Source organism: Lygodium microphyllum, chromosome 8, assembly GCF_053477565.2.
Source record: "Lygodium microphyllum isolate KBCC chromosome 8, Lygodium_microphyllum_v1.1.10, whole genome shotgun sequence".
NCBI lineage: Eukaryota > Viridiplantae > Streptophyta > Polypodiopsida > Schizaeales > Lygodiaceae > Lygodium > Lygodium microphyllum.
In genome coordinates, this window is record NC_141142.1 from 64,660,597 (window position 1) to 64,675,727 (window position 15,131).

Sequence of the window (15,131 nt, forward strand, 5' to 3'; positions counted from 1 at the left end):
AAATGATGCCTGAGGAGCAAGCCGTGCAGATTTTTTAGGTCCTCCCGTAGTGGAATCTGGTGGTAGGATCCCCGAATCCCAGAAGGTCTGCTGGTACTAGCGAGGTAACGGATCTCGCGAAGGAGAACTAGGAACTGAAGAATCTGTGGGAAGGTCAGGAGCCGGAAGTAGACTAGGCTCAGTAGGCACGATCTCCGATGATGTGGAAGAAGGAATCGGATCGGAATCTGGTGCAGGAGATTGCACAATCTCCCTCTCGTCAAAGACGACATCCCGCCCAATGATCACCTTGTTTGCCCGAGGATCGAACAAATGATAGGCTTTTGCCTCAGAGGAATATCCCACAAAAATAAGAAGATCAGCTTCGGGAGTGAGCTTTTTTATCTTGTTGGCAGGCGTGTGTGTGTACGCATGATACGCGAAGACTTTGAAGTGGGAAATAACAGGCCGAGAGCCAAAGAATGTCTCATATGGGTCTTCTGAGGAAGAGCCGCAATTGAGCACCGGTTAAGGATGTATACCGAAGTGTTAACAGCCTCGACCCAAAGGCGCTCAAGAAGCTCTGTTGAGAACAGCATAGAGCGTGCCATTTTTATGACTATCCGGTTCCTACGCTCTACAACTCCATTCTGAGAAGGGGAGTTGGTAGAGGTGAGCTGGTGAGAAAATGCCATGTTGCTATAGAAACTCGTCAGGTGTGGAAGGCCCTCAACCAGCTCACGGTGTGACAACTCATAAAGTGAGTCATAATCAAGATGCGCTAAGTGAAAATGCCAAAGACGCTCATTGTTCGTAGGCTCCCGAGAGATGGCTAAGGCCTAGAAGCTATGAAATACGAAGCGCTCGGCTGTCGGCTCGGTCAGCAATTGTGTCATGTGGTATAGACCATTAGGCTGTGCCGACAAGATAGAAAAGCTTACTCCCCGACAAGATAGAATGTAGATATAGAGCCCCCTCTGAAGAAGAATTCATATGAAACTGATCGAACAACTATGCGTAGCACAACAGCTGGTACTGAAATTCATAGAATGTAGGCATGGTAGGTTTTGAAATTATGCCTTCCACGAAATTGAAGTATTTCCTAGGGAGTTTGTTTAGGAACATTGTGACCTGATAGTTAGAGGACTTAGGAGTTCCCTTAGTGGAGAATTCACCGAGGAGAGGTCGAAACTTAGCCAACTTGACTCTAAGTTATCCTGGTCAGTGATTTTGAAAAGCTGAGGCTCATGGTCAAGATTAATACGACGGGTTCTATCATGAGACGCATAGCGGTCAGTCAAGTGTGCCCATCGCTCTGACGCTAAGTCAAAATGCCGAAGCTGAGAATGAAACTTAGGCATTAAGTCGTGCATCAGCTCGACAATAGCGGTGGCATTCCTAGCCTTCCATGAGCGGACAACCTTGTATGAAACAAGTGCGGGATCGGGTTGGGGTTCCAACCCTTGCACAAGATCCCATAGGTTCTGGGAGTCAAGGACATGTCTCATCAAGTTCGACCAAGTAGTAAAGTTTGACCCGTTAAAACGAGTCTTGTCATTAAATGCATGCTTGACGAGCTAGAACCATGAGGTTTCGAGTAGGTAGAGTAAGATGGTTGTGGGGGATTAGGTTGTGAAGGGTAAGATGGTGGAGGTGGATGTGTCTGATAAGAAGAAGGAGGAGGGGGAAAAGATGGGTAGGCAGAAGTAGGTTGTGAGTGTCCAATGAGTGTTGATTGAGGCAAAGGCATTGGAACATGAATGTTTTCTTTAGGTGCCGGTGTATGTGAAGGCAGTGGGACACGGAAGCCCTGTCCAAAGTGAGGTTGGGGCACAACAGTATGACCAGAAGGTCCACTAGGAAAAGCCATGGAGACAAATTGTGTAGTCAAATGATCCACACTCCGGAGAGATTAGGGGGGATACCCAGGCTGCAATGATCCCGAAAGTGTGTGTGAAGTAGGTGGAACACCACTCGGCAGAGGTAAGGATGAGGTCCTAAGGGATGTGCCTATGTTTCCATAATCCCTTGGTGTGATGTGCGGTGCGACATAAGGTGTTTGAAATAGAAAAGTGAATGGTGTGAATGGAAGTGGAGAAGCGGCGGATGAATGTGGTGGGATGGGTGGGTTTTGAAAATGAGGTGTATTGAGATGTAGATGTGTTTTGTTCATTTTTATCATTTAATGATTGGAAATGAAAATGTGAAGATAATGATGCACCATGCAATGAAGAAAAAGGAACACCAAATTCATTCTGATTTTGTGAAGTAGATTGAAAAAAGGGAAGGTTAGAAGAAGAGGTACCTGGCTTTTTTTTATAATCCCCATGACGTGTGTTACATACAAGAATTGGTCCTCAAGAGGACCTTTTACGTAGTCAATAGACAATACTTTTTCTTCCACGTGATCTTTACTAGAATATTGCAAAGCAGAAGAAGTAAAAGAAGAAGGCGCAAAAGATGAATCTAACGTACCTTGCACCGGAGTGGATGAAATAAAGAAACATACTCCGGGTCTTGTTTTCCAACAGGGGGCCCCATTCCTGGTGGAGTTCTCAACGGCCCTGCAACATCATTAGACTTTCATGCAAAATGTGAAGAGAGAAATTCATGCATACCTTCATTTAGGAGATTTTCTTGAAGGGTAATCCTTGGATATAGCTCCTCAATCTTCTTTCGTCTATAAGCTATGATCAGTTTATATTCATCAGAGGTCAGCTTGCCTAGCTATTCTTCCACGTAATCAGAAGTGTCATCCACCATGTTGGAACTTTGCGGAGCAAGCTGATCAGCCCACTCTCGCTCGGTTCTCGGCATAGTTGGTTTTAGAGACTGAATCGGTGTTGTTGTGTTTGAAGTCATTTGAACCTAGTTGTGCTTGCTTCTTGTGTAGAGCTTTCAGATCAAAGGCTTAGGTTTCTCAGAGAATATAAGGCTCTGATACCATGTTAAGAAATACCCTAACATAGAAACGTAAACAGAAACCGTACGACAAAGCACAGACTGATAAAAGAACACAGTTAGGGTTAGGGTAACTCAGAGACAATGAACACAGTGAATAAATGAAGTGATATAACTCATGAATAATACGATGCTCATGTAGTAAACACACTATGCAGTGAATGAATACTGAACCTCGAACTCCTGTTTCTCAAGGATCAGGGCAGGGGTAATGAGCTGGAGAGTGTGTCGTAGTTTGAATGGATTCCGAATCGCAGCAAGGCACCTCCGGATGTCGAACACCAGCAAACGTAGCAGTGAGAAGCTGGATTTAATGCAAACAGTAGTGAGGAGAGAGAAATACTAAAAACGCAGGTAGCAGGTGAGAGAAAGACTAAAGACGCAGGCAGGACAACTTGTAGGAGAGAGAGAGAGAGACTAAAAACGTAGGCAGCAGGTGAGAGAAAGACTAAAAACGCAGGCAGGACAGCCTGCAGGAGAGAGAAAGACTGAAAATGTAGGCAGTAGGACTGTGATGATGTGGCAGGCTGTATGGCAGCAGGTCTGCACAGGAACAGCAGTCGCCTGATTGACCGCTGAGATGTCCTCCGCGAACGGGGTGTGGGCAGCAAGCTGAAACACTTGAAATCTGCAAAAACGAGATTAAGGGAAGAGTGGAGGGCTGGCTGCCAATTTATAGAAAATTAGGGTTCTAGATCCTCTCCCACTTAACTCTCTCGATTCGCTCCCCATTTTAGGGTTTTGGCTAAAATAAGCCTAAAATAAGCATGTTTTGAGGTTGTTTAAGTGACTAAGTGCATTTCTTAGCACAACAATTTGGGCCCAACATTAGGAAGTGGGGCAGATGGCAATGGCTATGGCAACTCTCGAGAAACCAGCATGTACGGCAACTCCTAAGAGACCAGTCTGTGTGATGGGATGTCAAGGAGAGGTAGGTGCAGAACACCTAACCCCAAGTGGCATTAGAAGGAAAAACACAGCACAAGGAAGGAAAACCAGTATCATCTCCACTTTATACCTTTGTAAAAGAGGCTTTGCACTATAATACCATGTCAAATTGTTTGTGTAGAAGCCTATGTTTGGAAAGCATTGAAGGCATGGATGAGACTGCAGAGACATGAATCACCAGATATGTCACAAATTAACACAAAATATAAAATTTGCGAGAAACTAAGGACAAGCTATCAAAAGAGAGAGAGCAAGCAACTGCCAATCATATGCAAGCAATCGGTGATAGCAGGTTGCAAAGCCAGAGAGGAGAACTTCCCTTGCTAGATCTCTTAAATCTGCCAAGGCAAGCTTCCTACTATGGATAGCCTTGTACAATCTTAAGTCAAGGAGGGCATCTAACTGTGAAAGACCATGATGCTAAAATCTATTTGCATGAATCTGGACACTAGCATATGGTCCACACAAACTTCATAGTAGTGCATTCTTGCTGCTCAACCATACCACACTTTGAAGGGTACAATCTTCCAATCAATGCCATAAAAGGACAATCTGAGTGAAATGCATGGAAGTAGGCTCATAATCATGATTATCTCAAAGATTTTCTATCTCAACCATGAAGAGGTGTCTGTGTCCCAATCTCGATATAGCAAACCTAGATAATGCCAAATTCACTGTACCTGATAAAGATGTAGGTTTGGATACATGAGGTATGGAGGCTTCTTGATTAGAGTAGTGGCATTGGCTTTTGCTTTTATTCAATGGCCTAGGCACTTTTCTTCTAGCTCTCTGTTTATCTCTAATCTAGTAAGCATGTTGGTGGTTCTAGAGGACCTCAGGTGTGTTGCCACTGATGCAAGTCAACCATGAGAGGTTTGCTTGGAAAAGGTCATGACTGTCACTGTGCAATGTGCATGCACTACCATTTTGTTAAATGTACTTAAACTACAATGCTCTTTACAAATATTGGAAATTGACAAAAGCAAGTTGGAAGGAAGCATCAACTTGCAGGAAACAAATGTCAAAATACTCTGCTAAAAGTAATGTACTAGAGTAGCCGTGCTCTTGGAAACCGTAGACCACTTTTTATTGCCTGATTGAGTGCTATTATAAAATGGCAGATAAAATTAATTCTAGTAGCTATTAGGTGCGTTGGAAATGGTAGACTAATTTTGAATTGCTTGATTGAATGCTGTTGGGAAAGTGCACACAAGTTCCAAAGACAGCAAAATTAGAGAAGTTCTACACTAGCCATTATACACTCCATTGGACTCCAGTTCTACAATGTTTTTGTAGTGCTTTCATGTTGACCTAGTTTCTCCTTTTTGGAAAGTTGATTTGTGTTTATTTCAATCCTTTTGATCAGTTTGTTTGGTCATTGCTTGGCCGATATGGCTCAGGGACTGAGCTCTGCTTAGCTGTGTGTACATTCCACTCAGCTCCTGAAGTGTTGATTTTCAGGTTTGCTCTGGATCATGGGATTGCACATTGAAGCTGTGGAATGTCTCAATACAGGGGATTGAAGAGAATATTGTGCAGAATAAAAAGAGAAAACTAGATGACTCATCATCCCTTGCAGAAGTTCAAGAAATTCAAGTAATGGGTAGTTCCTTTGTGCAAAATGTTGACATTTTCTTCCAACACCTATTGATTTATTGTCAAGGCTAAACAGGTTGATGCAGTCAGCACACTTGAAGCACACACACAATGTGTTTCAGCTGCAGTTTGGAGTGAAAGGGATACGATTATTTCAGCTTCTTGGGATCACTCCATACGAACATGGGATACAGAAACTGGAGTTAACACAGATTCTTTGGTAAGGTCTAGAGCAAAAATCTGATGAAAATATTAGTTGGTTTGGATGGGTTGTAACTTCTGTGTTTTCTAATCAGTTAGCTCAAGCTAGTATGAGTTATAACTTATGATGGAGCTGACTTTAGTTCCGGTTAGTTCTCAAGGAATAAACACAAGGAATGACTTCTATTGAAGACAGTTTATTAATCTTTGTGCTGTGCAGATAGGTTCAAAAGCAATTCTATGTGTCAGTGTAGGAGGGGAGAGTTCTGTCCTGATTGCTGGTGGTGGGACAGATCCAGTTCTTAGGGTTTGGGACCCTCGTACACCTGGTAGTTTTTGGGAGAAGTCGAAAGAGTCTTTTGTAGTAATGTCTTTCTGAATTGCATTGAACTCTGCTGGTCTTCTGTATTTACAGGAACAAATACGCCTATCCTGCAACTTTCCTCTCATAAAGCATGGATAACTGCATGTAAATGGTATGGCTAGAATTCTACCCACCCATTTCAGTTCTAGAGCATCCCCATCTTGCAGAAGTTTCTAAATTTTTCTTTTCCTCTGTGTGTGGGCCGTCCTTTTAATACATTTAACTTACACTTAACTCTCACGCATGTCTATACTTAACTTCATAACTTATTTTGTTGAATGGTTACAGGCACCGGCACTCCTCATACCATATTCTATCAGCTTCACATGATGGTTCTGTAAAACTGTGGGATATCAGAAGCAAGGTACTTTAACGACCTGTCTTTGTCGTTAGTGTGAGCTGCACTTTGATCTGCAAAGTACTTTTATGAGATGTAGAAGCAATCAGCAGTAGACCTGTTTTATGCCTTGTTAGCTCAGCATACTTGAAATATCTGGACTATCCAGAAGAGCCCTTTGTTTGTGGAAATATATGCCTTAATGTGTGTTTTTGCATTTGCAGATTCCTTTACAGACTGTTCTGGCTCACCAGGATAAGGTATGGTCACATCGTCTCATATTTCAGCTTGAAGGTTGTTATTTGTGGTGCTTGTGATTTCAAGGTGTGCTCTCAACATGTCTTGATAATACAAATTTGATAACCGTAGATGAGATGCGTGCTTACTTTGTTGTGATGTGTTTGTCAAAGTTTTATTCTTACTAAAAAGTGAGTCTCAGCTTAGGTAACTTGTTTACTGGACTGAACGTGCTTGTAAAACACAAAAGTGACAAAAATATGCACCACTAAAAGCATCGAAATAGGCATTTGTTAAACTGAGCCATCTTTTTCTGTTATTTTGAATTCTGTGGGTTTGTTTAAATAAACCTACTTACGAATGATTGATTGTGATCTTGAATGAAACCTGGTTGCACTATCTTTGAGCAAGTACCAGCTACTTGTTGTGTATTGGCTAGTTAGTCCCAATTATTAATGGCCTTTTGGCCTTTCAAGAGAAAATGTCTGGGGTAACTTCCTCAAGCACTCTGCCATTAGTAGGGTCCTGGGTTTCAAATTTGTTGAAGATGCGATGATCTGAGTTGATCGCACATTTATATGTGCTGTGATGTGTGCTAATGATGGTTTTTGTGCATGTTTAGGTCTTATGTGCAGACTGGTGGGGTCCTGACTGCATTGTAAGTGGTGGTGCTGATTCTAAATTGCAGATATTCTCTAAATTGGTGATACACTAGAAAGATGATATATGTTAGTTTCAGGGTTGAGCCTTTCAGTTGCATTATTTACATCCATAAATGATTGGATAAGTGAGGGATATTTTACTGTTTTAATTCTGTTTTTGCTGGAGATGCGGCAGACTTGGTCAGGTTCTATAATGTGGATATACTTTACTGACTTTGATCTGTATGATTTATATGATAAGTCTGTTTTTCAAATTGATACTCCACAGTGTGGCTTTCAAATTTGAAGTGTTCTTGAAATAGTGCAAAACTATTTTATAAGTTTTCCTGTAGTATAATACGTTCATGAAGCATCTAACAGGACTACAAACCTCCAGAATTGCATACAAACATCATGTAATGTAATACACGGAGTAGCTTGCCTTTCAATCACACATACATCCTTTTGTATGTGGAAAGAATATTGTCACAAAGCTCGTGTAGAACTAAAGGTGCGCTTGTGTGTGGGCATGCCCCTGAAACGCCCACCTCACACACCAAACCAACAAACCCCCCCCACCCCACCACACAACACACCAACCCCCTCATTGCCAAAATGGTTGGTTTGAAGACATGAAGGTATTGGAAGACCTAAGTGGAAAGGATATGGAAACTAGAATTACTTCCAAAGTTCATGGGAAACAAAAAAGACAATAGTTGAGAGATTCCTTTGTCAATAGAAAAGATCACCGCCTTTTAAGGTGCATTGTTGGATTCTGAGCACACCCACCAAAATTACAAGTGCTATGAATATATTGGATTTCAAAAGATGTTATTCTTGCTCTCAGAAAATGCGAGTATTTTTTTTACTTTGGGATTGACCAGACCCCCTAAATTAGCATCCATTCAAGTAATTTGGTAGATAAACAAGAAATTTCTTGCTCTTTAGCAGCTCCAAAACTGTATGAATTGAAGGAAAGTTGTTTTAATCTACACTTTTGAAGAATGTGGCCATTGTTCTTGCTTTACTCGAAGTTACCAAACTGGTTTCTTCAGTTGCTTGTTTGTAGTTTAGTTTGTCTTCTTAAGAATGTGGCTGTTGTTCTTGCCTTACTCGAAGTTACCAGACTAGTTTCTTCAGTTGCTTGTTTGTAGTTTAGTTTGTCTTAAGAATGTGGCTGTTGCTCTTGCTTGACTCAAAGTTACTAGACTAGTTTCTTCAGCTGCTTGTTTGTAGTTTAGTTTGTCTTCTTAATGTATCCACACAATTCTCAAGGCATGGTTCCAATGAGAACACCTTTGCTCCCACACTTCACTTTTTGTAGTTCTTTGGCTAGAAGAAGTAATCGTAGGGCCTCTTGTGAACAACTAGCCACCATTTTAATGACTTGGTTTAGGAGCTCCCCTCCAATTTCCAGCAGCTATGATGAAGTACAATGAACCATCAATGACATCCCATTTGGAAATTTAAAGAGTAGCTTGGCCCTCTTAGTATCCACATCAATTGAGAGCAACTAGATATCTACTTATGACTTGTGGGTGCAACCACATAAGGAGAGCAATTCTACACTCAATTTTGACTACACTCAATTTAGTGAAGAACTTTGCCATGCTAGCATGGTGCAATTGTGTTGGGAGGAGATTGAGGGAGAGAAGGAAAGATAGTTGTATGGATGTCCTTTAGGATGCTTGAAAGGTGTACAAGTGAAGAGGGGCACCAATATGGAAGTTACAAACTATGAGAGAGAGAGAGAGAGAGAGAGAGAGAGAGAGAGAGAGAGAGAGAGAGAACCTTCACTCTCATAAAGCATTTATTATGATTACAATAGTGACACAATATTGCTTATGACAATTTCTTATGAGCTTGTTCATCAAAAGGTTCTCCAAAGCAAGATATGAGGATAACCTTATTATTACTCCTATATCAACACCCAAATGTGAGATTCCCATAATTACAAAGAAAGCCAAGAAGTATAAAGTAGGTGATGACTCATACAATCTCATTGAATAGTTCAAACAAGTCTATAGGGCAAACAACCTCCAAGATTCTAATAAAAGAGTATAAGCCTTTGGGCTATGCCTATGCAATGTTAGTCTCGGTTTATTAGCATGGACAATGTTGAGAATAACAACTTCAATGTGCTTAAGAAATTGTCCATAAAAAGGTTTTCCAAAGTAGGATATGAAAATAACCTCTTTTTCAAACCCATGAAAATGAGTCAAAAGGATAGCGGGAAAATCTTAGACTATGTCAAAGCACATGTATAGTCTCTACAAGGCAATCCCTGTAGTTGAGAGACCCACTTGGAGGGTTATCATGTCAATTTTTATATTAATGGAATAAAAAGTAAGGAATTGTACAAAGCATTAACACAAGGAACTTGAGCTTGAGGTGTCATGCATTGGCCAATCTGTTTGAAGAGGCAATAAGAGCCGATGATCTATGGAGGAAAGGAATAGTAAAGCTATTCAACCATCATGCATTATCGCAATCCAGAACAAGAGTGACGATTCATAGCTAAAAAACTCTCTCTAAAGATTAAGATAAGGTGAAGGACATAGATCTCTCTCATAAATAGTCTAATCTCAAGCTAGAGCTCATAAAGCTTTAGGAGGCTTTGAAAGGGTATCCTATGAGACACAACATACAATGCATACATTATGGAGACAACAATCTATTGGTAGAACGCCTTGAGCCTTGACCAAGGTTCTGTGTGAATTATGGGAGATTTGGGCATTACACAACCAACTCAGTATGGGATAATTTGAATTAAAAATGTCATTTTAAGGATTTGGACTAATTTCTTAATCACACCTCAACTAGATTAAAATAGAGGATAAAGGACACCTAATTAATTACTTGACTTCCTCTAATTTGGGATTGAATTTGTATTGAATAAGGGTGGCAACTCTCTCTTTTCCCTCTCTTTCATGTTTAATGAGCCTACTCCCAAAGATTTTGATTAGGACCTCGAAAACAATGTGGAGTTTCTCAAGAAATTTAATTATGACCACTAGATGTTGGCTTAATTAGGATCTCAAAAGCAATGCCCCATTTTCCAAGGAAGTTGATTATGACCACTAGATATTGACTTAAATTGTAATCACTTTTTATTTTTTCTCTTAACTTTCTCAAATCTCTCTTTTTACCTCTCATATATTCTTTTTGGTTGGGTTTACTTTTTTTCTCTTTTTTGCTTCTCTTTCCTTCTCAAAATTTCTCTTTCTATGTGTTCCATCCATGCAATAACATTGCAAGAAGCCTTCTCAACATTTCTCTTTCTTTCTCTTACAACACACAATTAGAAGAAGCTTGAGGCACCATCTTCATTACAAGAGGCAAGAAAATTGCCAAGGTATTATTTTCAATACTAACAATACATATTTTTTTGTATGAAAATGCTTTTGAATGCTTTGTCTCCTTTCTTTCCAACTACTACATTTTTCCCTTTTGTATATTAGTTTGTGTGATTAAAAGCAACATGGTGTGACAATTGAATCCTCAGAGGCAAGAAATTTGTCACCCTCATTAATATGTTAAGGCCTAAATTTTCTATCATGTTTACACTTGCATTGTTTAAGAACTCTCTCCAAAACACATATTTGAATATTACAATTCTCTCTCTGTTTCTCTTTTCATATCGCAAAACATGGATGAAGCTCCAACAAATAACAAGTAATATCCCTATAATGGTGGAAGAATTGCACTCCACATGGAGAGGAAAGAACCACAAGGGTCTTATTGATCCAGTTGAAGCCAAAAGGTTAAGAGATGAAGCCAATAAGCACATTCATTTGTGGGTTAATGGAGGGTTGTATCTAGTGGACGTATTAGAGATGGAAAAAATGGCTTGTTGAGATACTCCAATCATTTGCATTCTTATCATGAAGATCAAATTCATAATTTGAGGCAAATGATTTATCACAACCACTATTTATAGAAGGCAAAATATGGTCAACAAGCATGCACATTGGCTAAGGTAAACATAGAGTTGAAATCAATGGAATTGGAGAAGCTCAAAGAGAAGAATAAATTGCAAAAACAATAGGTAGGCAAGTTGAAAACATCATTTATATTAGTTGGTTTTAGGTTTAGGCAATGACAAAATCAAAAGACTAGATAATTTAACATAAAAAAGTAGAGTTGTTAATCAACAAATGAAATATACTATAGTTAACCATGCCTAAAAATTTCACTTTTCAAGACATGAATAGTGTGCAAAAATAGAGAAACATTATCAACTTGTTATAGGATTTACCTTCAAGGTCTTTACGCAAAGATATGCGGAAAGAAGTAAGCAAGGAGTATCAAAATATAGTTAATTCCCATCAAGTTCTGGAGGCATGTGATAAAATACTTCAATTAGTAGAGAAGGATATACAACAATAAGCAAGGTGGCGGTGAGAAATATTTGTCAACATTATCAAAGTGCTCTTTTGCTTCCAAGACCATATACACTTTCAAAAGAGAGACACAAGTAGAATTTGGAAATCAGAAGATTTTAGGTGACTACAAGCACATTATAGATTCAATATCTTTTACAAAGGCAAAGAAAAGAGATGTGCTCACTTTTCAGTATATGGAATTCAACAATGTATGGATGGATCTAAGGAGTGTGCATGCTATGGTGGTGCATGTTTATAATAGGATTCTAGAAGATATTGAGGGAAAAGTCATCTTTGTATCAAAACTAGATGCAACATAAATTTTAAAGCACCAAAAACTAAAAAAACTAAAATGGATCAATGTTGCAATTATGAATAGAGCCTTACAGCATGCAAAGGATTTGTCACCCCAGAGCAAGAACCAAGAGCAAGGCTTCAAGTATCCAATCTAAGAACATTTGTGGTGGGGATAGAAGTAGTGCAAGTAATGAGAGCCATGAAACATTGAAATGGCTTTTCGATCATAGACACCCCAAGCATTATTGAATCACATGTCAATGTAGAGCTACTTTAGGTAGAAGGCATTGAGTCATTCAAAGTGGAGTGGCATTTGAACGCAATCATAGTAGCTCTTGCATCCAAGTTACCTCACATGCTACCGTAGCAACATCCCTATACTATGCCTCTATATTCGATAATACAGTAGTGGGTTGTTTCTTATTGCTCCAAGCCATATCTCCACTCCCAAAAGAAAATACATAGCCATTGGTGGACTTCCTATCAAACACACTACCTTCCCAATCTGCATCATTATAGGCAAATAATTGCACCACCGAGTTAGTCGCATAAAAGATACCATAATCCAATGTGGCCTAAGGTACAACAACATATGTCTCAGATGGTCCACATAAGGCTTACATGGCAATTGCGTACACTGACTCTCATAGCACTATATGGAGCATTTGCATGACTAGCATTGATACCATGAGTTGTGAACACACTAGGCTTAGCAAATACATTGCCAAACATGCCACTTTGTGCCCCCACATGTACACTTCTTGCAACTCACAATGCAAGAATGTATTCTTTACATTCATTTGATGCAAGACCCAACCTTTTGTTGCAACCATTGCAATGAATTTTATTATGGATTTGTTAGTTGTTTGGCTTATTACAAGAACCCTCAAATCCAACAGAGCTACAACAAAATGATGCTAAATGCAAAATAGTGACAGATTTTGAGGAAATCGATATGGATGTGGAGAATGCCTTGGCTAGTGAAGTGGAGGAGGTAATGTCAAGAGACCTTGTCATTGAAAGCTGAAAAGTAGCTAATTTACAAGAATAGAAGGATCAACAAGAAATTCCAATGGCTATTGAGTCCCTCACTTTGGCAAATCTCCCCTCCATCCCCAATTCGGGGAAGGAATTTCTAATACTTAAAAATATTCAAAAATTCATAGGGCACAAGAAGGAATTTTGCATTGGTCTCATTGCAAAGTATTGTCATGGTGAGAAAGACATAGTGGATGACACAAATGAGAAATTCTCCATCCTTGAAATGGAAACCATTAATTTTGTGGAAGCATAAGAAGATTTTGGGCTTTGCCTACAAAGGGTGCTTGATCACTTAAAGAAACTTCTATTCGAGAGGAGTTTCTAAAGAGATAGAGAAGACTACGTATTAAGTTTGTAGGAAAGCACATGGAGAGAAATATTGTTGTACACAAATCTCAACAAGGTTTAATTGATTTGTGGTGAAATGAAAAAATTGAAGAAGAAGAGAATCCTAGAAATGTGAGGTTTTTTTTGTTTGTTTTCTGACACTCCTATGCTTTCTTTAATAGTCTAATTTAGCTTACTTGACATTTCACTTGATCTTTAGGTATTACTTGATAATGATGGATTTCTAAGTTGGTGGGATGATAACCAAGTTTTGATAGGATTCAACATTTTCCCATTACCTATTGCCATGGTGCGATCTAAAGATTGTAAAGATGTATCATAGAAACTATTTTGAGGAGCCATATATGTGAATGTTTATTCTCAATAATTTGTCCAAATATGTAGAGTAATCCATATATTAGCAATAGAGACAAAGTCATACTCATTATAACATATGCTACAATAAAATTATTTGGCTATGTCCCAAGGTACAAAGTTTCAAAAAGTGGATAATTCTTGTGTTACAGTGCTTTTACCTTAGCACCTAATCCTCAAATGAACCCTCCATTAGAAGATTATAAGAGGAAAATATTACCACTTCCATAACAAAGTGAGTGCATTCTCACTCGAGGACAAAGAGAAAGACGAGGAAGTAGAAAGCAAAAAAAGAAGGGGGCATTTTGATTGACCTTTGAAATATAACAAAAAGTATCACTTGATGCTACATGACTGACTCCTTTGCTAAATAATGTAATGAGAATAACATTTATCATATAAAGTTTCTCATTTTGCTAATGATATTCTTCATTCCTAGTTAAATTTGCATATTGTGTGCTATCTTTAGTTGGTTTCTTATTATTTGATGATTGCAAACATTGAAGCTATTTTTTGTGAAGTATTGAACATCAACATAGTGATTTTGCTTCTCCTTTTTGACCGACATATCTTGTGGTTCTAAAGTATAATGTTCTTGCTTAATAATGTGATTTCTCCATGTCGTTGTGCTCCATACTGACAATGGACCATAGTTCTTCACAAAATATGCCATGTGCCTTAATAACAAAATGCAGTGCACAATAAAAAATCTCAATAGTGCAATAAAGAAATGAGATCACAAAAGAAAATGAAAAGATACATTACTAATGAAATATAATATCCTTCTTTGCCCAATCTCTTTACTTTTTTCTTGAAGTATAAATAATGGATTATATTATTCTTATCCTCCCGTAGAAGTCATATTAAGTTATTAGGCTCCATCCAATCTTCATGCTCTCATTTGGTTACAACTAATTTGTTGTACATTCACATAATTCTTTCCAACACTTGCATATTGCATTTGGCTAGAGTTGATCAAAATTGGAGAAAATCCTTCTAGCCTTTGCCCCTCCCATTGTTATAGTGCTCGATGCATCACTTGTTTTTCCATATTTCTAAGTATCCATTTGAAGTTGCACATAACCCCCATGAAAGCTGATTCTTAAAAGAAGTTCTTCACAAAACAATCAAAAGGGATTGAGAATACAAAAAAATCTAGAACTCAAAATAGCAAGTTCATGATTGCAAAGTTGAAAAACATCAAGTACCCATAAAAACAAGGATTACTAGAAAGAAAATTTTAGAACTCAAATAACAAGTCCAAGATTACAGGAAAATAAACTTGTGGAACTTAAATGATAAGTGTAGGGCTACAAGTAATAGTGAGAAGATACCTAAAAACAAAACATAGCCACTACAATGATTGAGTCAGTCAATGGCAATTGGATTTGAGTATGATCCATATGGCAAGTCTTCAATGAAAACTCTAGTAGTATACAGGT

General features: G+C 38.8%; 1 protein-coding gene across 1 annotated transcript in view; it reads left to right on the forward strand.

Moving 5' to 3' along the window:
• Nucleotides 1-7,559, forward strand: part of LOC148032394 (Transducin/WD40 repeat-like superfamily protein) — a 29,211-nt gene extending 21,652 nt beyond the window's left edge. The window contains exons 8-14 of the mRNA XM_087683047.1: nt 5,350-5,484; nt 5,561-5,704; nt 5,906-6,014; nt 6,101-6,161; nt 6,338-6,413; nt 6,611-6,646; nt 7,246-7,559. Coding sequence (XP_087539173.1) covers nt 5,350-5,484; nt 5,561-5,704; nt 5,906-6,014; nt 6,101-6,161; nt 6,338-6,413; nt 6,611-6,646; nt 7,246-7,338 — 654 coding nt within the window. The 3' untranslated portion in view covers nt 7,339-7,559. The remainder of the gene's footprint in view (nt 1-5,349; nt 5,485-5,560; nt 5,705-5,905; nt 6,015-6,100; nt 6,162-6,337; nt 6,414-6,610; nt 6,647-7,245) is intronic.
• The last annotated feature ends 7,572 nt before the right edge of the window (nt 7,560-15,131 follow it).